Source organism: Aquila chrysaetos, chromosome 16, assembly GCF_900496995.4.
Source record: "Aquila chrysaetos chrysaetos chromosome 16, bAquChr1.4, whole genome shotgun sequence".
NCBI lineage: Eukaryota > Metazoa > Chordata > Aves > Accipitriformes > Accipitridae > Aquila > Aquila chrysaetos.
Window position 1 is genome coordinate 27,079,113 of NC_044019.1, and position 23,915 is coordinate 27,103,027.

General features: G+C 35.5%; 1 protein-coding gene across 13 annotated transcripts in view; it reads left to right on the top strand.

The window, feature by feature from the left end:
- Nucleotides 1-23,915, top strand: part of PPFIA1 (PTPRF interacting protein alpha 1) — a 60,446-nt gene that overhangs the window by 32,237 nt on the left and 4,294 nt on the right. For 2 of the 13 annotated variants that reach the window (XM_030038997.2, XM_030039004.2), the window contains exons 13-31: nucleotides 391-470; nucleotides 733-865; nucleotides 1,415-1,417; nucleotides 1,524-1,747; nucleotides 2,129-2,363; nucleotides 5,330-5,359; nucleotides 6,196-6,347; nucleotides 7,129-7,301; nucleotides 8,111-8,204; nucleotides 10,539-10,550; nucleotides 14,593-14,674; nucleotides 14,809-15,009; nucleotides 15,849-15,911; nucleotides 16,447-16,473; nucleotides 18,298-18,473; nucleotides 18,559-18,656; nucleotides 20,247-20,422; nucleotides 21,017-21,085; nucleotides 22,930-23,095. In XM_030038997.2, the coding sequence (XP_029894857.1) occupies nucleotides 391-470; nucleotides 733-865; nucleotides 1,415-1,417; nucleotides 1,524-1,747; nucleotides 2,129-2,363; nucleotides 5,330-5,359; nucleotides 6,196-6,347; nucleotides 7,129-7,301; nucleotides 8,111-8,204; nucleotides 10,539-10,550; nucleotides 14,593-14,674; nucleotides 14,809-15,009; nucleotides 15,849-15,911; nucleotides 16,447-16,473; nucleotides 18,298-18,473; nucleotides 18,559-18,656; nucleotides 20,247-20,422; nucleotides 21,017-21,085; nucleotides 22,930-23,095 (2,194 nt within the window). The remainder of the gene's footprint in view (nucleotides 1-390; nucleotides 471-732; nucleotides 866-1,414; nucleotides 1,418-1,523; nucleotides 1,748-2,128; nucleotides 2,364-5,329; nucleotides 5,360-6,195; nucleotides 6,348-7,128; nucleotides 7,302-8,110; nucleotides 8,205-10,538; nucleotides 10,551-14,592; nucleotides 14,675-14,808; nucleotides 15,010-15,848; nucleotides 15,912-16,446; nucleotides 16,474-18,297; nucleotides 18,474-18,558; nucleotides 18,657-20,246; nucleotides 20,423-21,016; nucleotides 21,086-22,929; nucleotides 23,096-23,915) is intronic. The other 11 variants (XM_041129169.1, XM_041129168.1, XM_030039007.2 and 8 more) reach the window with 10 other exon arrangements.

The following is a 23,915-nucleotide window of genomic DNA, read 5'->3' on the forward strand; positions in this document are numbered from 1 at the left end:
GTTAAAAGTGAATGCATTTAGAACCTTTTGTGCACAGAGCCTGAAAAATCTTCTTGTTTCTTATTAAATATTATCACTTAATTATAGTAAAGTTAGTAATATGTGAATTTTATTTCGTAGCTGTTTTTAAAATATATATTGTCATTACCTACAGTCACAGTGTAGAGAGACAACAGAATTATTCTTGGATGCCCTTTTGTGATGGTGCTGTACTGTGTGTAGCAAAAATCATTTCTACGTTTTATGTCATTGAAGGGTATGTTTTAAAATATGTTATTTCTGAGTTTCACAGAAATGAGATCAAAAAACTAAATGTTAGTTTATAAATTGGTATTTGACACTGATTTTTTTAAGTGTATTGTTATGTATTTTATCTGTTTATTTTTACAGGATCAGCTTGTATTAAATGTTGAAGCATTAAGGGCTGAAAATGACCAAGTGAGACTCAGAGCCACATCACTTCATCATAGGTACCAGCACGTAATTGTAGTTTATTTTTTTCTAATTTCTTTAAAGTCACTTTTGCTAAATATAATATTGTCTATTATAACTGAAAATACTTTAGTTATAACTATAAAATGTATTCTTGATAGAGCATATAAAGCAGTTTTTATACTGCTTAAAAAAAATTGGCACTGGTGGGACAAGAAGAATCATTTGGGTGGGGTTTTTTTGGTTTGTTTTCCCCTTCCCCCTACCTTCATAAGGATAAAATGTTTCTTCACGTTCTAGCCGACCAGATTTCAGATACCCTATCACATCTTCGTCCGTGCCTGACAGTCATACAGACTCCTATGGCACCTCATCAGTGCTAAGGCGTCCCCAGAAAGGACGTTTGGCAGCTCTCAGAGATGAACCTTCAAAGGTAATAGAACTCTGAAATCAAAACGAAAATAGAACTTTGGCAACAAAATAGATTAAATGAGGCTAATCTATGGCAAGGAGTTTTTGGAATAGGAGTACATAGCAATAAACTGCTAGATTTTATATATCCTGTTTTACAAACTAGTGCACAGCTACTAGTCTTTTTAATTGTTAGCAAGTAATTGCAAAATTATCATTTTGAAGTCCAATTTGTTTTAAGTATGATAAGCCTGTAAAATACAATTTAAAACAGTCCTACTTTTGTGTCTATACACTAAATTAACATGTTACTGTTCTGCAAGCAATTTCAAGTCCCTTTCAGGACATATAACTTGTCATTACATAAACCTGATTCCAAAATAGCCATTGGATTTGATAGCAAAATTCTACTCTTAATTTATAGCATATATAGCCAAGATATGTGATGTTTTAATTTATTCAATGGGCCTGTCCATTTTTAAATTTGACTAAAATGTAAGATGCAAAGTTTTCTACATTATAGCTTTTTTTACATTTCTCTAAACATTGCTATCTTGATGGATGCATTCAGCATGTAAGTGGGCTTTTAAAAAATTATTTTAAACATCTTGAAAAACAGTAGAAATGTCACGTTTTTCCCATTTGAGTTTGGAATTTTTTTTTTTAATTAATTCTCTTAGGTTCAAACTCTGAACGAGCAGGACTGGGAGCGAGCCCAGCAAGCAAGTGTATTGGCAAATGTGGCACAAGCATTTGAAAGTGATGTTGATGTCTCTGATGTTGAGGATGATAGGGAGACTATATTCAGTTCAGTTGATCTGCTATCACCAAGTGGTCAGGCTGATGCTCAAACTTTGGCCATGATGCTTCAAGAACAGTTGGATGCAATCAACAAAGAGATTAGGTATGGTCTATCTGCTGTTAAGGTTTTGGTAAAAATGAGTTTCTGTGACACTAGAAATCCTTTTTGTGTGGTTACTTGGAAAATGGTGGTTGCCTATTCAGTTTCCTGGCAGCGGGATTGACAGAAGTAACGAGTTTGCTTCAGGTTCTTCGTCTTCAGCCCTATTTATGGAAGGGATTGTGTATTACTAGTTTGACAGAAACCCCTGCATGGTGGTAATAGCTGTAGTGTTTACCACTTTTTTCAGATTGGATTAGAAGATTTTTCAGTGTGGCTGTTTTGTCTGATAGGTACTGCTTCTTTCTAATGCCCGAGTCAGCCATTCTGTTTATATGGTACTTGTTTGAATGTCATGTTCCTTTGAAACTTTTTTTCTTTTAGACTTATACAAGAAGAAAAGGAAAACACAGAGCAGCGTGCAGAGGAGATCGAAAGCAGAGTGGGTAGCGGAAGTTTGGATGCCCATGGCCGATTCAGGTCCATGAGCTCCATTCCTCCTCCCTACGCAAGTGGTTCACTTGCTGGTTCTTCCCCGCCTGGCAGTGGCCGCTCTACCCCAAGGCGGATTCCACATAGTCCGGCTCGGGAAGTGGACAGACTAGGTATCATGACACTGGTAAGTATCCATTAACTTTCGTTTTTTGGAAGAGTGTTCCTTTCCTCTAGGAAGTCGGTTGTTTGATTTCCCCTTCCCTTCCTTCTTACTCAGCTGTATTTTTCCTTTCTCTAGGTTTTTCTACTGCTCCCTTTCAACTTCTATAAAAAGTGTAAGATACAGTCATAATGATTAGGAAAAACGTTCAGAACTCAAGTCTATTATTTGGTCAACATCTCATGCCTAAGTATTCCTTCTGTTGTTACGGTCTTTCTTCTGACTCCTCTTCCTAGAAGAAATAATATTTTCTTTTCAACCCCTGGTACAGCAACCACTTTTTCCCTCTGCTTTAAACTTTATTTTTAGCAGTCCACTATTCCACTAAATATTCAGCTAAAAAGTGATTTGCATATATTGCATTAATCTTGAAGAATATGAAGGTATCACAGCTGTTTTAATATTAATGAGTGCTAGTGTCTTGTTTTAGCCTGTTAAGAGTGGTAGGTAAAAGAAGTATCTGTTAGACCTAGTAGCTGATGAAGTAGTAGCTTGGGCTTAGCAGTTCAGCGAGTAGGGAAAGATGGATCCATTCTTTTGACATTCTTATGACTGCTTAGAAAAATTAATACTTCTAGGAGCTGCTTTATGCCTGTAAACCTATCTGTAAAAACAAGATACAAGTTTTCCACTTTCTTGTTTTTACATAAATGTTAAGCAAACCTAACAGTTTCTCATATTTAGGATACCTTTCATTAAGGAGCATTCTGGATATGGGTATTTATTTGCAAGAACTCTCCAGGAAGAGCTCCTTCTGTAATTTAGTTATATATATATATATAGCCTTATTTCCAAATTTGCATATGTATTTGGAAACTGTACTTACTAGTTGTATGTGCAACACCATACTTACTATACCTTATTGTCTTGGATTACTGTACTTTTATCATGCCTATATCATACCGATTGGTAGACAAGGGATGATATCCATCACTGTAAGAGCAGGTGGACTGTAAATGACTGACTTGGCTCATTTAAGTCTCTTATAGGTGTGTTTAAAAATAATTATTTCGGCTAACTACTTTTGCTGGCTTTTTAAGATGGATGTGTATGTATACCAAAAAGTCTATTTTTTTTGTAAAATGGAACCATTTTGCCTTTCTTGAATTTAAATAAATAAATAAATAAAAAATCATTATACTAGCTCTAGCCACATATCCAGGGCCAAGCACACTTCTTTTACAGAAACTAACAAATTTCAAAATGTGGAGTGCTTTAGAATATAAAGTTTCCCAGTAATAAGTAGTTAAACTAAGTACTTCTCTTACAGAAAACCATATACAAATTTAAGTAGCTATTTTCATAAAAACTAGATCAGAAGAATATGCATCTTGTATTAAAATCTAGTGTAATTGAACAAAAGTAAACTGTAATTGAGTTCACTTTAGATCATAAGAATTGTGAATCAAAGGCACTGGATACGTTTTTTGCAGTTGCATTTGTCCGATATTTTTGTACCTGGCAACTGATTTGTGAAAGCATGAAAACAAGAAGCTATGCTTCTAGAATTACAGAACAAGAGCTTTCTAGAAACTTTCAAAGTGGCTATTATGAATTATCAGACTGAATGAGTTCTTGTGGCATTTTTTTCGATGATTTAATAGAAAGTTGCATTAGTTTTTGAGCAAGATGGCAACATTAGCTTAATGCTAACTGCAGTAGTGGTGTGAGGCAGTTCAGTTAGCGGGAAAACCCCTCATGATTAAAATTAATTAAAAAGCATCAACATGATAAATTGTGAAACCTGGAGCTCTCTTGAACAGCAAGTTCTTGCGGACAGTTTTCATTTCATATGGTAAATATTTTCATTTTTATGGGTTATCAAATTTAATAGATGAAAGACCCAGCAAGGGTAAAATGAGTCGTCTGTGCTTTGTCGAAGAACTTGGGGAGGGACTAGATGATATTTAAAGGTCCCTTCCAACCCAGACTCTTCTATGATTCTCTACGGTCAGATTGAACAAAACTTTACATAGTAATGTTGCATAGTTAGTTTACATGTATTCTACATAAAAAATTATTAAAAGTTGTCATTTATGGAAGGGGAACAACACACAATTCCCCAACTTCAGAGGGGACTGACTTTATTTTTGGTTACAGCCTTTTGAAATAATGTTTTGCCAAATGCGATGATAACTGTTAAACAGATTATCTAAATTAAACTTTTGTCAGCATCAGAGTAACTTGATAACTTGTTTACGTGAATCAAGGTTGCTGCCTTGCTCTGTGCACTGGCAGAGGTGAGAAGTACCTAGGAAGTGAGGTACAGTGGCTTCTGCAGTAGATGGAGGATAAAATAAAACCGATGGTAGACTCTTGCTGAAACATTCCAGCACTTTAAACTTAGTAAAAGGAACAGAATAGTGTTACTGTATAGAAATCAGCTATTGTTGGCACTCTGTCTTTTGAAGTATGGCTGCTTTTTATGCTATGTAGGAAACAACTGCAGAAATCGCTAAGGTGTGAGAAGAGTCTAGTGCACACAATGTATTAAGCCTGCTGTGTCTACCATGTAGGTTGGATAGTTCAAGGCAAGTTCTTGACATATGACTGGAAATCCTCTCACCTTTTAAAAGCAACACCTTACACCTCCATGGACTTGACTGCTTTTCTTGCTGAAGATAATGCACATTTTGTGTGCTAATTTGCCTATGATACTAATACATTCAAATATCGACGGTACTTTTGTAGATAACCAACTATAAGTCTTGATTATTTTTCTTCTTCCTTTTCTGCTCTTCAGGGATGCATTTAAGTAATCTGTGATTTGAAGAGTACTTCATACTGTGTACCTTTCTCTGTGCCATTGCTGTAACTGTTATTTATATTCTCCCTAATATGTTTTGTCTGTACTAGTTGTTTCAGTCTGTGCTACAGTTTACAATAAATACAGCTTTTCCAAATTTCTTTTCTTTGCATGCATCTATCAGCCTAGCGATTTAAGGAAACACCGTAGAAAGGTAAAAATCTTTAGTTTATTTACTGTTGTGCATCTTCATCTCCTTCCCTGTCCCCAAACTGATTGATGGATAACAAGAACATAAAAGAAAGCATTTGCAGGGTAACTCTATAATAAAGCAAGATTATATGCTCTTTGATATTAAAATGTAAAATGGTTTATCATCTTAACATAAGTGTGGGCTTGTTTTTTGTGGGTTGTTTTGGTTTTTTTTTTTCTTGTTTGACTTTTTTTGCTGGTGTGGGGGGCTGTTGCATTGCTTTCTGTTTGTAACCACTATTTTGCAATCTTCATGAAACAATATGTAATTTTAAAGATCTGTTAGTGTACACACAGATAAGTCTTAATTTCTGTTATTCAAACTTTGAGATAAACTGTAGCCACAGGTATGTAGAAACTGACTTCATAGAATCTTGCTAGTGATTGTCTAAACACATAACAGTGAGAATTGGGATGCCTTCTTTTCACAGGATCCTCTGGTTTTCTGTCTCTGCACTGGCTTAAACTGAAGTCAGGTATATTAGTTTTATGGTGGTGAAGACATTACTTTAGTTCTTAGCTCTATGAGTGAATAAAAGATGAGTGCTTACTTGCTCATTTCACTAGCTAAGACTGAAATTTAGTAGTTTGTCACTGAAGGTAACAGAAAATCCAGAAAAAAAACCCCAGAAAATAGTCAAACCAAAACCAGGCAACCGCAGAATGGTAAGGGCAAGAGTAATCCTTTAACACTGAAACAATTGATTTTTCCTTTCAGTATTTTGTGTAGTGTTGATATTGCATTCATGTTTTGCCATTTCCAACTAACCCCTCAGGTTTTCATTTGTTTTCCATTAGTCTCCAGCTTCTAGAGAAGAGGTACGAGATGATAAAGCCACAATAAAATGTGAAACGTCACCACCTTCTTCACCTCGATCTTTGCGTTTGGACAGAGTCCAAAAAGGAGCTTTGCATACAGTGAGCCATGAAGATATCAGGGACATAAGAAAGTAAGTAGCTGTGAATAAGTCAGACCTACCAGTAACTTAGTATTTCAGATTATCAGAATGAAATCCTAAATCTGCAAAGCTGTTCAGCCTATAGGGTTTTAGTCTAGATATTGAAGTGTTTCTCAAAAGTACGGAGTATGAAGACATAAGTGGGTGATTATGTTACATAAACAGTAAGAATACGGATTTTGTTAATGATCAGAAATAGCTTTATGTGAAGAATTCTTCTGGTACTCAAGGTCTGCGTTAAGTTTGCTTCGGAAATGCAAGGTGTACAATTCCAATCTTCTTTTATAGACTGGAATTTAGCTATGAATTCAGAAATAAGTTGCAAAATTACCATCATTTTGGTTGACAGATGTTCTTTTCAAAGTTCCTAAATATCTGGGATGGATTCCACTCAAGTATTTCAAACTTTTATTGTCTAGCTCAGTTTGTCAGGAAATTGTGTTGTCAACTTTGGCCTCTGTGAATTGCACTTTAAACACTTGAATTCTTGTTTCTTAAAGTAAGAATTGACTTGTTACATGCTATAGTATATGAGTATTATATCCCTTCCTTTCTTGCATGGTTTAGTTGTTTCCACTGTTTTTTCTGTTTAATGACGTGTATTTTAGTAGATACGTTTCTTTTCATGACTCATTAAAAGCTGAAATTAGATGTCATTAATGAGTTACTGAGCTTTCGTTAACTTGCACAGAAACCTGAACTTGTCTCTCACTATGTTATGCCAGTGAATTTGTTGTACATGTGCTCCTTTATGACTCCTTTTTTTGTAAAGTTCAACAGGCTCACAAGATGGGCAAACAAGTAATCCTAGTAGCAGTAATAGTAGCCAAGATTCTCTTCATAAAGCCCCCAAAAAGAAGGGGATTAAATCCTCTATTGGCCGCTTGTTTGGCAAGAAAGAAAAGGGACGACCTGGACAAGCAAGCAAGGAAACATTAGGACAAGGTTGGTTTGCCTTTTTCTTTTTTTTTTTTTTTTTTTTTTTTTTTTTTTTTTTTTTTGGCACAGTAAAAGAGAGTGAAAGACTGAATTTTATGATGTGTGTATCAGTGTGTGCATATTTATGATTATTTTGATGCTTATGTACAGCATTTTTTGGAACTAGTGACACTGAATCTTCTGTAGGTCCTTTTATGAATGTAGGATGCAAGTTCAACTAGTCATGTATTGCTGTCTTTTAGTCTCATGTAGCCAGGTTACTGAACCTTATTGAACTGTTACGGCTTGTTTTGTGAAGCAAAAATTTAAACTGTATCTCAGAAGGGAAAGAGGCTTTTGTTAGTATTAACACCAACAGTCATGTCTTCACTTTGTACCCAAAGGAACTCTTGAAATGAACCCAGGTGGCTTAGGAAATAACTAGGGTTACCTTTCTCTCTTGTGTAAATCTTTGCATAAAGCAGTATCCTTGATGTTGACACCAACCATAAGTGATATGGGAACACTAATAATTCACCTTACAGGTGGCTGAAATATGAGATTCTCTGTGTGACTCCAGCTGGTTTTAGACAGCACCTATTTGAGTCCATACCAATCTGATTTTCCTATTTTTATACACCGTTGTGATGGGTATGTGTTCAGCTAGAGAATGGAGTGGTAGATGGTCTTGGAGGTTTGGCTTTGTACATTTCTGATCAGTAGTATTACAAAGGATTGAGTAGTTTTGTTCAAGAAAGCAGTAGTGATTTTTGAGTTACAACTGGCCAGAATTGAGAAGATAACAAGACTGGTTTTTGTTTTGGTTTTTTTTGTAGTTGGCATGGCAGAAGCAGATAGCTCCTCTCAGGATGCATTAGGTCTCAGCAAGCTTGGAGGTCAGGCAGAAAAAAACAGGAAAATGCAGAAAAAGTAAGTTATCAAATATTTTTAATCCTCTGTTGTTAAGGTATTGCTTTGTTTAAAAATGTTTTGTTTTCTTTTTTTGTTTTGTTTTGTTTTCAGGTATTTTTGCCTAGTATGGTGCTATGGCTAATAAGCCTCTGTAGAATATTTTTCACTATTTTTTTCCACAACATTAATGGTAGCATATATTGTGGTAACTTTGAAATGAATTTCAATGCTGAAAATTTATTGATGAAATGCTGTAATAAACAAACATGGAGATAAAAGTGGACTCTTATCAAACCCTCCCCCAAATTTGTTATATTTAGTACCTGCTTTGGGTTTAATTCATTTGGAAGATTTCCCAAAGTTGCTTCTGGCTGTTACTTGCTCTGGAGTGTGAAAGAGTTGACAGAGTGAAAGCATGAGATGTTCTGTACAGACATCCTTCTGTAAGCATTTGCTGGTTCCTTTCTAGCAGGTGACTGAAAGTCTTCCCTTTTGTGTTGCAGCTGCTAACTGCTGCTGTGTTCACCAATTTTTTCACTTCTATTTAAGGTTGTCTTCATGTTTTCTCTCGTACATTTTAACAGCTGAAATCTTTTTTCCTTGCACTATATAACCCTGATTTCCTCTTTTTTTTATAAATTGTGACTATTTCCTTTTTTATGGCACCTTCTAGATACGCAGTTACCTTTTACTAGTCGTGAGAATTTTTTCAGTGTGTGTCCAAGAAAATCTTTACTTTACTGTTCAACTTTTGAGTATCTATTGCATGCTTTGTTGTTCCCAGACTTGGAAAAGATGAAGCAAAGACTATAATCATAGGTGAAAAATAGATATCGCTACTAGTAGAAATCTTGACTTGATACTTATATGGTAATACAGGAAACACTCAAATTTATGTAAATAGGATCAGGCATTCTTTGCATTTTTCCACTCAAAGCTGAGCCATATACCTTGAACTTTTGTTGCTTCTGTTCTATTCAGCTGTCTTTACTCTGTGTCAAAAAAGCTGACCAAGATCAGACATGCCTTGCTTTTTTACTTGCCTTCTGAAGACAGAATGGTGAATGTTGAAAAGAAAGTGTGCTAATTTTCTCTTTGTGAGAGATTTCTTGCAGTACCTAAGCTCTATTAACAAATAAGAGTAATGCCTGGTGACTGCTAATGAAAACCAGCAGTGTGTTGGTTTGAAAAGTCAGAATGGAATGTGGTTTTGTTTGTATAACAGAACACTCAGCTGTTTTTCTTCAGACTCTTACACTGAAGGCAATCGTACCTTATTATGATCTGGTATTTTCCCTTTTCTACAGATCTTTAAAGTCATACCACATCTTGGTTGAATAAATAGTTCTAGTCTGGTCATATCTAAATAGTGGTAGGCCTGTTCTTTGAACAATATAGATCTTTCTCAATACCAGCAACAAATTTAATTCTACAGTAAAACAGTCTATACTGTCTTGCTTTAATAAATACAAAAAATGCAGTTGCAGATAAATCATGACTTTTCTTTGTAAACATTCTGCCTTTCAAATTTCCGGATATTACTTAAAGTATACCTCATGGCTGCATGTTGTTGGTTGCTTAAAAGGCAAGTGTGTCTATTAGACAAATGAAAACTTTTAGTTTGAAATTGCCTTGCCTAGCTATTAAATATGGGTATGTGCTTATTCACAGGAAGGTATCTACAATTCAGATATTTCAGTGAAAGTGGGTATGAAACAGGAATGTGTTGATGAAGACACGTATCCTAATGTTTAGTTTTATTACTCTTACTGCTGAGAGCAGCAGCAGAGCCCTTTGAACTTCCATGAGAAATAAATCTTACCATTTTAAAAATCCCAGCAAGATACTTTAATCCAGCTGTTTCAGAATCCTGACAGGTATTCTGAAGATAGGAAGCAATATTATCACAAAGTATCAAAGATCCCTTGCTGCCTTCTTGAGAACTTCATTACGAAAAAGTGATAAAACTGCTCTGAATTGCTTTTCACTTTGATATTGGAGGAGGGTGGTGGTGAAACAAATTCTCGAGGCTGACTGTTCACTTATAAAATCCTGTATTCAGCAAAAAATTCCAGTTACCTGAATGCTTGGAACAATGGCAGCTATTTCTATTTATAGCTGTCTCTAATCCCTATTTGTTTGCTTATCTCTGATTTCTGCATGCATGCACACAAACAGGCTGAGGGCAGTATTCAATGTCTTTACTAACAAAAACCTATTTATAGTTACAGAACGAAATTACAGTATACATTATTTGTCTGTTTTTGTATGCCTTTGAGTTCAGTTTAATCCTAGTTTTATATTTTTCCTTCATTGTTTTATTTTCCTTTTGTTTACCATTTGATGTGGTAGTGCAAAATCAGGGTAAGTTTGTATTTATTTTATTAGGATTGTTGTGAAATTATGATAAATCTCATTTGGATTTTTTAGCAATATATTAAAAGCTCTAACTTTTTCAAAAAATTGTAATCATGAGAGGAGATACTAGATTCAAAAGAATTTATTGTGAAAATGTGTTGCTGAAATAAATCCAGTGTCATCTAGTTCAGTGTGAATGCTAGTTCAATGTCTTGTCTTAATTTGCATGGTGTGAATTTTTATAATGGAAATATTAAACCCTACTTAGATGGCATTAGTTCTGTAATTTGGGGTTTGAAATTGTTTAGCAATAGTAGATATTTGTGGCAATTCATTTCCAAGGTAGATGTATTTCTGCAAAACCATTGCTCTTTGTTTACTAAATTTAAGTTGGTTTTAGTGTCTTGTTCATGCTGTTCATCATCTTCGTGAGCTGTACTATTGACAGTTTGCCACAACTGTATTTGTGCTTTTCTGTGTACAACACAACAAACTTAATACTGTATTAATCAAAAAGGAAGGCAACCCTAAATTTAAGATAACTCTTCTTAAAAAAAAGTTATACACAAAAAGTTTATTACATACCTGAAATCAATATATAATAGCGATATTAACTTTCCACTGATGCTCTGCCTGAAACTAGTCTATTTTTATCTCATGTTTTACTACTGTTGCCTTTCAGTTTCTACACCTTGCAGCTCTGTTGTTTCCATCACTGTCACTCTCTTCACCACCTTCTCTACAGTGTTTTCTCTACTCTGAACTTCTTCCAAATCAGTTGTTTTCAGTTCCATCCAAGAAATCTGGAATACAGCAGTCCCCTTTGGCTACAAGTTCTGGATTTTCCATTCCCATGCTGTCTTAATCCAGTGACAAAGTGATGATGCTCCAGGCTGCTTTGTTTTCCTTGTGGCGTTAGCATATGCTTGCCTGCCAAGAGCCATTCTAAGTACAGATACTTCAGATGGTCTTTAAAGGGCCTTGTGTGTTCGCTACATCAAGCACCTGCAGTTTTGACATCATTTCTCATCCCATATGACCACAACTTCTTTGTTCTCCACAGCTGGCATTAGATGCCTTTTGAACATGTCTAACAACAAGTGTTTCTCCCCTTGCAGCAGCACATTTGGTCTCCCATTCCAAGTGACGTTCAGCCAACTTTTTATTAAGTCTGTAGACATCTATCCCTTGGTTTTGTCACCTAAGGGTTATTGCAGTAGCCAGCTACTCCTCTGACATTCTTTTATCCTTCACAGTGCCAGCTTTATACCATCTATTAACACTGCCAACACTAGTGCAGTATTTTTTTTCCTCACTAAGATATGAGGCTGGATTTTGCACCCACTTCTTAAATGGTATAATTGGATGGCCTGTGAAACTAAACCGGCATGTCAGTTGTGATCTTTACATAATCTGATCATGTATTGCTGGAATGCAGCAAGTTTCTTGGTAAAGTTGGAATGGAATTGCTGGAAAAGTGAAGTTCCCTGCTATAGGAAAATTTGCATCATTTGCAGATAAAACAGCAGCTGCCTTTGAATTCTTCCCATGAGATGTTTTGTCCCTGTGTTGTCTTGAGCTTTCAGTTTAATGATTCCCCATGCAAGGAAGTTTCTATCTCTTCTTGCATATGAACAAATTCCACAATTAACTTTCTACTTCATGGATGTGTTCCTCTTTGGATCCATTGAATAATTTCTGCATAAAGTTATCTCATAAACATTTTTGGTTTGTTTCTATTTCTACATGTTTGCCTCCATCACGTAACACTTCCTTCCAGCCACACAATTGTTTTCTGCATGCAATACCAGCATGAGTTTAAAGTTTGCATCATAACCTCACCTTATGCTTTTGATATGTTCCCTGTACTGCTTATCTCCAAATGATTTGCTGTTTCATGGTTAACGTGAAGTACACAGGGAGACTTATAAAACTACCAGAAATTACGCTCCAATTCTCTGAATTACATACAATACCCCAAGCAGCTTTATAAGCTGGGGAGAGGCAGGGATCGCATGCTCTTGTTGGGTCACCCTAGTCAAAACAGAGGCTATTTTGGGCATGTCTGTGCTCTTTCATCACTAGCGGGCCTCCCCCACTGCACAGTCATGTTACCACAACCACCAAAAAGGAAGACAAAGACACCAAATTTGAAGTTAAACTACTTGGAAAAAACATTGTATTCCTTTCTGTGTCAAATACAGTATTAAGCATTTTATTCTGTTCTTACCAAGCAGTATTTTTTTAATATCTTGCTAACTTATTTTTCTCATTTTTTAATCTTTAATGAACAAAGTGCAACAAAGCTAAATGTGTTCAGGGCTAGTGATTTGTGGGATTAATGTCATGTGTTCTGCAGTAGCAGGAAAATAGCTCATCCTTTATTCCTAATTTAGAATTATATATATCTTTTTGAAGTGTACAAATATGTATTAGCTCTTACGGTCTTCTCTTCTTTGTTAATAAATCTAGCTATTGAGCTGCTAACTGCTGAACACTATTTCCACCTTAATTATTGGGTCTTAAAATGGGTACATTAGAATGATTATTTTTAAGAAGTTATCTGGCAGTTCCTTCCTCCCCTTTTTTCATTCCTGGGCAGTACATTTAATTAGGATAAAGTATTGGGAGGCTCTTCTAGGGCAATAGGAGTTTATTGCCATGCAGGTGGAGAAGTACTCTCTATTGATAAAACAGTTGCTAGTATATTTATTTATTACTGAATTGATTATATTTTTATATTTAGTTATCTACCAATATAACATGAGGATCCTAGGTATGCTAGCTTGTCTAAAAGAGCCGAATACTGCATATCTGTTTTGCAGTAGTAGCAAAGAAAGCTACTAGTCTGTCAGTAACCCCTTTTCAAGATGTTTTGTGTGGTAGTTTTTTAACATCTGTAACTTCTAAATATTTTATGATCTTGGATCTATTCAACTATACAGTTCTGAAGGCAGGGAGATTTTGTTTGGTTTAAATTGTGAGAAAATGATAAATATATAATGTAGGATCTTCAAACTGTAGTATTGCTGCTTATCTTCTTAATTCTACACTTGCAGGTATGAATAAAAAGCATTAAACAGTAAAAATTGTCCAGTTAGATGAAGTTGTTTTTTTCTAAACTTCTGAGGAGAGCGAGTGGAGACTTAACCATATACGACCCGCTTTCAAAGGCAGCTTAAATACACTTTTTTCAGACTTTATCCTTTTTTTTTTTTCCACACAGACGTATCCAAGCAACACTGCATGCTTGTACCCGCAACACTAGTTTTTCTCTCTTGGTTTATCGAACATTTTTGGCAGCTATTTATAGGGATCTTGTGAGCTTCCATTGTTTCTGTAAGCTGAATTGTCAATATTAAACTTCACTCTCTTCTGTTTCAGAATAACAAAGGAAATGGTGTCATCATAGGAGATGAAAGCTGGGTTTCACTACATAGCCTTTCAGAATATAATTGCCAAAGTGTGGGTCTCTGAATATAATGGTTGTCTGAAGCTATGCCTGAAATTCTGACAGGCTCACTGTTGCAGACTGAAATTCACCAATTAAATGATTACTGTCCCAGTTTCCAGCCTCGACAGCTTGATGGACAGTACTGTTTCGATGGCATGGGTATCTGATGTACTCATACGTTTCCACAGGTTTCAAATCTGCACGTTGAGGAAAAATGACTACTTTGGTTCAGACTTAATTTGCTGAACAGAAAATTGCAGTGACTGAGAATCTGACTGACGAATAAGTCTGACATCTTCACTTTGTGTTGGCAGTGTTGGTTAGAGTATCAGTAGCAGTTTCAGACACAAATTTCTGAAAGGCAAGATCCAGCATCTCTGCCACTCTGAAATTTCCTATCTGGTTCACCTTACATCACTATGTAGTCCTTGTACGTGTGCTGTGGCTGCCTTAGTGGGTATATCATATAAGGCTGAGAAAGGGAGAAAGCGAACTATTGGAAAGAAGATAGTAAATTGAATGCAGTGTTTAAATGGTAACATCTAGTTATAACTAGTTTCTCTTTGTTATTAATAGCTATTTCTGTAATTGTAGGCATGAGTTGCTAGAGGAAGCCAGAAGACAAGGTTTGCCTTTTGCACAGTGGGATGGGCCTACTGTGGTTGTGTGGTTGGAGGTAAGTGGTGCTTCCAAAATAAATAATTAAAAAAACCCCCTCAGTGTACAGACTTCTAAAGAATCTAAGGTTTTGGAGCCAGGAATGTTTTCCAGATCCTGCTTACTTCCTTTTTTTTTTTTTTTGTGTTTCAGCTGTGGGTTGGGATGCCAGCCTGGTATGTGGCTGCTTGCCGAGCAAATGTGAAAAGTGGTGCTATCATGTCAGCCTTGTCTGATACAGAAATACAGCGTGAAATTGGAATTAGTAATCCTCTGCACAGACTGAAGCTGAGGCTGGCCATTCAGGAAATCATGTCACTAACGAGTCCATCTGCCCCTCCCACCTCAAGGACGGTAAGGAAAGTGACCTAGCATTAAACATCTTTTAGAACCATTAGAATTTCCAAAAATTCTACCATAACCATGTAACTGAAAGGACTTGAGCTTCAAATAAGAATTTCTGGAAACGTTACATTGTAGACGAACACATGTTTTAAATATAGGTTGTTTCTTCCTTTCATGGAAATTAAATGAAGGAATAACTACATTGTCTTTCTTAAGGGAAAGAGAAGTATATATCAGTGTAAGTATATAATCCAAAATATTTAGAGTACATGTTATTTGCTTCATCTTTTGGCCTCAGAAGAATTTATAACACAGATGAAACACGCATGTGCATACAGAAATTTGTAAAATAGTTGGAGGCTCTTTTAATCCATGTATAAGGCCATTAACTCCAGATAATGATACAGACTACATAAACTAGGAGTCCACCTGTCTCTATACTATAGTAAATTTAGACACTTAAGGTTAGCGTGAATTCCCTCTCATGAGTCTGTCTGCCCTGCATTCTAAAGTTATTTCTGAGATTCCTGGGGTTACGTATTAGACTACAAATGCATTTTTCAGATTAGAGCAGAGTCAAGTGTTTGCCCATTAATTACATCAGTGTAAGCTGTTTATCTCATTCAATTTTGTTAATATCTTTGAAGAAAAGTGATCCATGTTAATAGGCTTTTATTCCATGCCATTACTTTCAATAGATATACCTATACTTAAGACTTTAGAAACCATTGCTTTTGCCCATGCCTGCTCCTTACATGTACCGATTGCTTATATGTTCTGCAACCTTTCCTCTTTGTTACTGCTTTCCTTTCACTGGATGGGATTGGTTCCCTGTGGGGTCATATTAGACCACGGGAAATGTCTGGGTAACACATGAAGAAATGGAAAATCTTACAGCCACACAACAAACGGTTAGTTTACAGTGTTGCCACTTCTGTTCCTTAGAGTGCTTTTCCCACTTTCTGAACATTTGAATCAAGTGCCTTTTGGTCTTTTTTTCTTTTTCTTTTTCTTTTTTTTTTTCCCTTCACATTAATGCATTAAAATTGTGGATCATTGCTTCTTCTAACTATTAACCTTGTAACCTGCATATTGATAGTTTTTTTTTCCAGAAGGGGAAAAAAAATCAACATTGATAAGATTGTAAACAAAACTCTTTCTAATCTGTAAAATGGAGCTCTGATTTGATTAACTAATAGACAAATTGAATTATTTGTGCAGAAATTTCTTTTCTCCAGAAAACTTAATCAGTAGATGGGTTTTGCAACCTCTCATACAAAATAAGTGCCTTGTATAATTTTTTACAATGCATGATGCTTGCTTTATCTAGATTTTTTTGGTATGCAGTAGACTTAGAGTCTTGCAGTGCGTCTTTAACTTTGATATTCTTACTAAACTTAAATACTAATATGTATGTGTTCTTTTGCTTTTCTAACCACGTAACAGGAAGATGAGGAGGGAAGCTGGGCTCAGGTTGGAAACTTTATGTAATATTATAGACTATATGTAAACTGTCACAATAATTAGAGCATGAAAGAATCTGTTTTTCCTTTATAGCAGTTTCTCTTAGTGACTCTTGGTGTGGCTTGGGGATTGGGAGAGGGGGATACTACAGGCTTATTATCTCTGTATCATACATGCTTGGAAGATTCACTTTTATATTTAGGCAATTTAAATATTATAATATTTTCTACAACTTCCAAGATTTGGTGGTTCATCATTGAAAACTTGTGAAATACTTTGTTACATAGTACATGACAAAAAAAGCTATGCATAAAGATTTTTAATAATAGGGCTGTCAGGGGGAAGAATATTCAGAAGTCTTTGTTGTCATTATTTTTCTGAAATATTTATCGTCTAGCTTATGAATCACCAAAATGTAGTTACTCTTTCTTAATAAGCATTGTTGTATTCTATGTATTGAACATACTAGATCAAATTTTAAAATTATTTCATGACAAAGTGTGGAGTGTTTTGGTGGGGGATGGCGCTCTGGGAAGCCAGAAGTTCAACAAGAATATCTGCCATGTGCAGAAAGTCCCTGTTCAACCTGGCTGCTATCACAGGTGTGCTACAAGACATACTGAGCCTAGATAGTTAAGCAGATTTCTGTGCACTAATTCTGTAATCCTCCTTGATTAATTGTTTTCCCTTAAAGTGGTGACAAATCCTAATTGTATTTTCAGGTATTGAGATAGTCGAGTATTTTATACAGGGATATAAACAAAACTTAGGCTTTGCCTGTGACCTGTATCTTTGAACAGTATAGTCTCTTCTTGCTTGGCTGCCCTCCAGCCTAAACCTGTTTAAGTCCCATTAACTACATCTCAGATACTCACGTGCAGATCGTCAATGGTAACAATCATAGCTTGTCTCTCTGTTAAAGGAGTAACATGCTCTTTCAGTCTGCTATCTAGCGATGGCTTGAAGAAATGCATTTCTATGTGACCTTGCTCCTTTCTAGAAAAAGCTTCCTCTAGAGGGGAAATAAAGCTTTTGAATTTTAATTGCACAGTAAAAATGAATTATTACCCTTGACTTTTGAAAAAAAAGAACTGCTGGTTTTTGTTGTTCAAGGAATGATTAGATGCATAGTTTCAAACTCTCTTATTTTTATAAGTTTTCTCCAAAAAATGCCTGATTTGCCGGTCAAAATTACAGTGAAGGAAGTGGGGGTTTTGTGGGTTTGCTTGTTTGTTTGCTTGTTTGTTCTATTTGTTTGGGGTTTTTTGTTTTTAGGATAAGGACTAGCATTTAGAATTGCTTTTTCTTCAGTAGTGGGTTTTTATCTTTTTTTTGCTTACTTGATTGGGATCACTTGCTGAAAACAGTTAAGTATTTAAAAAAAAAACCCTGCAGTTGCTTTTTGTTTGTTTTTTTTTATATCCTGTATATATATGGTCATGTGAAAAATAAGAATCCCCCCCCGCCCAGTTTTCAAGAGAGACAGGTTTTTTTATCATTTTAACAAAATGAAATTCTATGGCTCTTGCTATCAAAACAGTAGATTAGTCTTTTTTATTTTTATATAGTTTTTGCATATTTTTTTCATATTCTTCAACATTAAATAAAGTCAGTTTTACTTGCTGATCTGAATATCTAAAATTGCTTTTCTTCATGAGGTTGACTTCTTCAGAAAACATACATGTATATTCAATATTTTTATTTGCTTATCTTTACAGCTTAAGAATTAAGTAAGCATTGTTTTACTTTTTTCTTTAAAATATGTTGTCTAAAAAAGCTTTTCTCTTTTATTTCTCATTTTAATAAGCTTATTCATTAATCTTTTAAAAACAGACGTTAGCATATGGTGATATGAACCATGAGTGGATCGGCAATGAATGGCTCCCTAGTCTGGGGCTCCCTCAGTATCGCAGCTATTTCATGGAATGTCTTGTTGATGCGCGAATGCTGGATCATTTAACTAAAAAAGATCTGCGTGGGCAACTTAAAATGGTGGACAGCTTTCACAGGTAAATAGATTTAAGTTGGGAACCTAACTTACAATAAATGTTTCTGTATCTGTTTTTTTCTAAAAAATTTTTTTTTTCTAAACAGAAACAGTTTTCAGTGTGGCATTATGTGCCTACGAAGACTGAATTATGATCGAAAAGAACTTGAAAGAAAAAGAGAAGAAAGCCAGAATGAAATTAAGGGTTAGTGCATTATCTTCATCTTGGTCTGATTCTAACGTGTTTTCAGTGATCTGCCTCAAAAAATTTATTGGAGGGGAAAAAAAGGGGCATTAGAGGGAGGAATTATTTATAAAATATGAAGTGTGAAATAGAGGAGATGTGTCTGGATGCAGAACCCAAACAGTGAATCATGAAACACATAATTAAATCATTCAGTCATGCAGAGATGTGCTACAAATGCAGACATTTTTGAAACTCTTACTGCTCTGAAGTTTGAAACAAAACTAAATGTTTTAGGAGAATGAAGGTTTTCACAGTATTTTTCCCATAGAAATTTTGTCCCCTGTCTAATACCAGAAGTCTTTTCTGACATCTTAGACTAAAATTTCAGGGTTGCCTTGTACAGAATTTGCTTAGAAGGCTCTATGCTTGCTCTTCCCCTTTCCTTTTAAAGTGTTGATACCCTTTGGTGGTTATTCTACTAATTGTGCCTGAGAATGTTCCCAGGAATTGCAACTAACTGGCATGAAATAAGCCTGTGTTGTGGCTGGTAGGCTTTTTTTAGCCTCCTAAATGGTATGGCTGCATCTATTGCCTATAGGGCGTAGCTCCTTGGAACATATAACTGTTCAATTCCTCCTGGGAATTGTTTGGGAAGAATGCTAGTTGACACAAGCCAGAAACATGCTGTGGATCGTCATAACAGTTCAATTGGTATAGGCATTCCTGAGTAGTGTAAAAAAAACGTACTTGTACAAACATAGTTTTTGACATTTGGGCTGAACCTGTAAATGCTGCTCTACAATGTTTTTTACTTGAAAAAGTTCGAAGATAAGAGTATACTGATTGTTGAATTGTTACAGTATGAAATGCCTTCCAGCAAACTTCTAATATGTTTACTTTCCACTTTAAATTTATGATTGTGGAAGGGTGCAGTAGTATGCATACACAAGCTGAAGGTAAGTCTGCATTACTAAATTGAACACCTTCAGAACTTAAAGGTAGACAAGATTATAAAACTAATAAATAATAAAGCTTTAAACAATAATAAATAAAGCTTTCTGTTCAAATTCAGTAGGAAGTGCATGAGAAACTGCTACAAGATTTTTCTCTTGAGTAGTAAAATTTTTTCCCAAAATATTTAATCTGTCTTGCTTGAGGTCCAAGCCCCTAAGTGGCTGTGTAAAATAGAAGACCCTGTCTTCCCCATCTGCATGAACACTATGTCCAGCTGAACTTGTCTCCTAACTGTGACTGCAGCCTCCCTCTAGGCAGAGAGAGGAGATTGAGCAAGGACTATTCCTTCTGGGTGCAAGGAAAACCACTATATGGAAAGGATCGAACACGGAGCAGTGCAGTCTTAAGCATGAAGTTTTGTTGCCAATTCAGAGCATTCCATGCACACCAAAAAGGCAGGGGCAGATTAGATCGCAACCTAAATGTTAAATAACAAAATTCCTTGAGGGCTACTACTTAACAGAATTTATGATGAATTGTGTATATGTGAAAATCAGTCTTGACACCAGCATACAGATCAAGAAAGGACTCTGTTTTCTTTGTTCAGAAAAGTGTGTCATATAAATTGGGCAACTTTTTTTTTTTTCTGCATAGATGTCCTTGTCTGGAGCAATGAAAGAATGATCCATTGGGTAGTGTCCATTGGTCTTAAAGAATACGCGAATAACCTTATAGAGAGCGGAGTTCATGGTGCACTTGTGGCCTTAGATGAATCATTTGATTACAATGCATTAGCTCTCTTATTACAAATACCCACTCAAAACACACAGGTAAGCAAGAAGGAGTTATTTGATGGCTGATAGGGTTTTTCTCCCCTCTAGGAAGGTTAAAAATGGAACTGACTGTTTTTTTTTCTAGGTAAGTGCCTGTCTTTCTATTCCCAGCTCTAGAAACTTTAGAAATGGAAAGCTGTCCATTATCCTGTAAGAGAAAAACATAGAACTATGCTTTTCTTACTGTTTTCTAATTGTTAGTAACAATTCTGGTTGATAAATTTGCTTGAACAAAAGATATTGTTTGAATGTTTTCCTCATAGCCCATCTTCACAACAATTAGTGTAAAACTCATCAGTTTTATTGTTTGCTAGTTTTTATTCTGAAATAATTAAGTTTGAAGCAGAAATGAAGAATTTTCATATTACAACAAAGGGAATGGGGAGCTGTTAAGTCTTCCTTAAATTTTTAATAAGTTACAACTTAAATAAATTAATCTGAAATTAACTTTTCATGTACTAAGTATGTTTATTAATCTGATAAGAGGGTATTAAACAATTTGGGTTATATTACATTTTAAAAATTACTATAGGTTACTAATTACTAATCTTTTGGAATTAACTTCCATTTCTTTCGTACTACAAACTTTAGGCTCGTGCTGTTCTGGAGAGGGAATTTAATAACCTTCTTGCTTTGGGCACTGACAGAAGACTTGATGAAGTAAGTTACTTGAGCTGTTGACCCATTTTATGGTACTGGGAACTTTATCAGAACTGTTACGTGAAAGAATTTAGCTTGAACCTCTTTAAGCTTTTTATGACAGAATAGTGGCAGAAATCTTAACTTGAAATTCTTTGTCTTGGAAAGTTTTTGAATATGGCAATTTTTGTGTATTTAGGTAAGATAACGTTGAATATGAAAGTATTGAGATGATTTGCAAGTTTGTTTTCTGTAGCTTGCATGGTTAAGATCTAATAGCAGCACTTTGGGCTGCATCTTCTATCCAAAATGTGGGAAAATTAGTGACCAGTGTTGCAGATGAACAAGCTATAATAAAGGCACTGTATACCATGCTTCAAAACTTTGTCCTAACGAGCAGTATTTCCAATAATTTCAAGTGTCTTTCAAGAAAGCTTGTGTTGTTAATATCTGTTGTTGATATCTGTTGATCCTGGTATAGATGACCACCAGGTATGTTTGCACATCAGAGTAATTTCTATTGGGCAGTCTGTGATCTTGCAGTGTATAAACTTCATTCAAATGGATGAGTAGAAAACCAACAAACTAGGTGTGAGACTTTTGTAGACCCTGTGAACCCATAGTATAAAGGAGAGAGTGTTACATCTTTAACCTTTTAAGTTGCTCTAATTTAAGTTGGTGTGAGGAAGAGCACAGGGGAAGTGTGAAAGTGCTGACTTAAAACGGCTTTTGGATCAGTGAGGTGAAGCATATACCAGTATGCTGAAGCAGGAGGCTGCTATGACAGACCTTGATTGGTTTTTTTGTTCATCTTTTGCCTAATGGACTTGTTGCATCCCTTCTGTGGCACATCCTGACAGCTCTGTTCTCAGTATGCATCTCTACTAAGGTTTTAATAACATCATCAGAAAGCAGCTTGATAGTTTTCCAAGGTATTTTTCCTTAGTGATTTCAAACTGCAAGAGAAGGAGTTTTGAGGGAACAGATGTTTGCTGTGTTCTAGCAGCACAGGGCAGTTTGATCACAAAGGTCTCTTCAAACAATGAGGATACTTGTCTTCTAATTCTAAAAGGGGATAAATTTTAGGTAAAATGGCATTCAAAGGATCAAACTGTTTCTAAAGGTGAGGCTGGCAAATGGAGATGCACTATGGGTGTATTTGCATTGACACAATACCTTCACTGCAAAAGATATTTTTGGAAGTGGGACTTAAACTGTTGTGTTTTTGAAGTGGAATATTCCTTCAAAGATGCAGATGTATTAATGGGGGGAAAATGCACCTGGGTAATTACAAGTTAAGTTTACCTAAGTGCTTAAGCAAAACACTGCACAGCAATATAGTTTTTAATACACTGCACAGCAATATAGTTTTTAATACACTTACTTTTTTTTCCTCACTGTCACTTCCTGTAATTTGTAGTATGAGAAAGCACAATAGCTGTATCATCATTCCTGTAAGACAGAATTGAAGGTTAAAAGCAATTGTTCGAACTAAGCCTCTATATGTCAGTGTTCCCAAAGCAGCTTTTATGATCTGCTCCACTCTTCATATCCCCTAAGAATGAGTGATGTGACACTTACGAATTACTGCAAATCATAAAGTACAAACATTTGAAGTACAAAACATTTTCCTAAATGTGCCAAGCACGTGAATTTCCATAGTTACTGAGCTGAAGAACCTACACTCTAGCAGCTGAACACAGATTGTTGCAAATTAAGATCTCTGCTGCTGTTGCACCTGAACCATTCTGAAAATCAACTCATTTCAGCGGTGATACATTTACTTAAGAATGTCAGTAATCCTTTTAATGTCAGTAACAATCCTACATTTTTTGAATTGCTAATGATGTTTATCAATATAACAGGATGATGATAAGAGCTTTAGGAGAGCACCTTCATGGAGAAAGAAGTTTAGACCAAAGGACATAAGAGGTTTAGCTGCTGGATCAGCAGAGACTCTTCCTGCAAATTTCAGAGTTACAACCTCAATGTCTTCACCCTCTATGCAGCCAAAGAAGATGCAGATTGATGGTATTGATTTTGTATTATTTTAAGCATGATGCACTTTTTTGCTTGAAATTACAGGGGAATTAAGTTCAAATTACCTTTTTTGCTGCATAAAAGCATCTGCCTTGTGCATGGTTGTATATATAACACTGTGTTTAACCATAGAGTGCTTTATAATTTCAGGAAGCTGTAATAGATGTGGAGTTTCTTTTTACTTCACTGGAATAATAAAATGAGAATTATAGTTAGAAACAAATTTATGTTAAACTAGGAAAATAAAATTACATTTTAGTAGAAGTCTTCTAATCACGTGATGCATAATTTCTAATTAGCAGCAATTAGATCAATGTAAGTCCCACTTCTGAGATGCAGTAAAATACATTCAAAAATTATGTGAGTAAACTCTGTCAGATAATTTTGAGATTATTAAAACTTGAATAAAAGGTGCATTACCGCCCCTGCAGTGGTCACTTAAGTATTGATCGTACTTGAAATCACTACTTCAGTCATGGCTGTGTACTTAACGATCTATATGTACACGTGTGCATGTGCGCACACACAGAGACATGTATTAAAAAAAAAAACCCAAACACCCCACCTGGAAGTGGAGGTTGATCACCTGTTACATGAGGTATCTTGTCTGTTTAAAAACAGTCTCTTTGGTACCATGAGAATAAACTTTCACTTGAATTTGTTTTACAAAACACAAGAAATGGAAAAAGTATTTAATTGGAACAGACAGGATGAGCAACTTCCGCATAATCTGTCAGAGTTGTCTCAGGTTCTGAAAATTGTATTTATGAGTAAGCTCAAAGAAACGACCTTTGCCTCTCATGTTACTCTC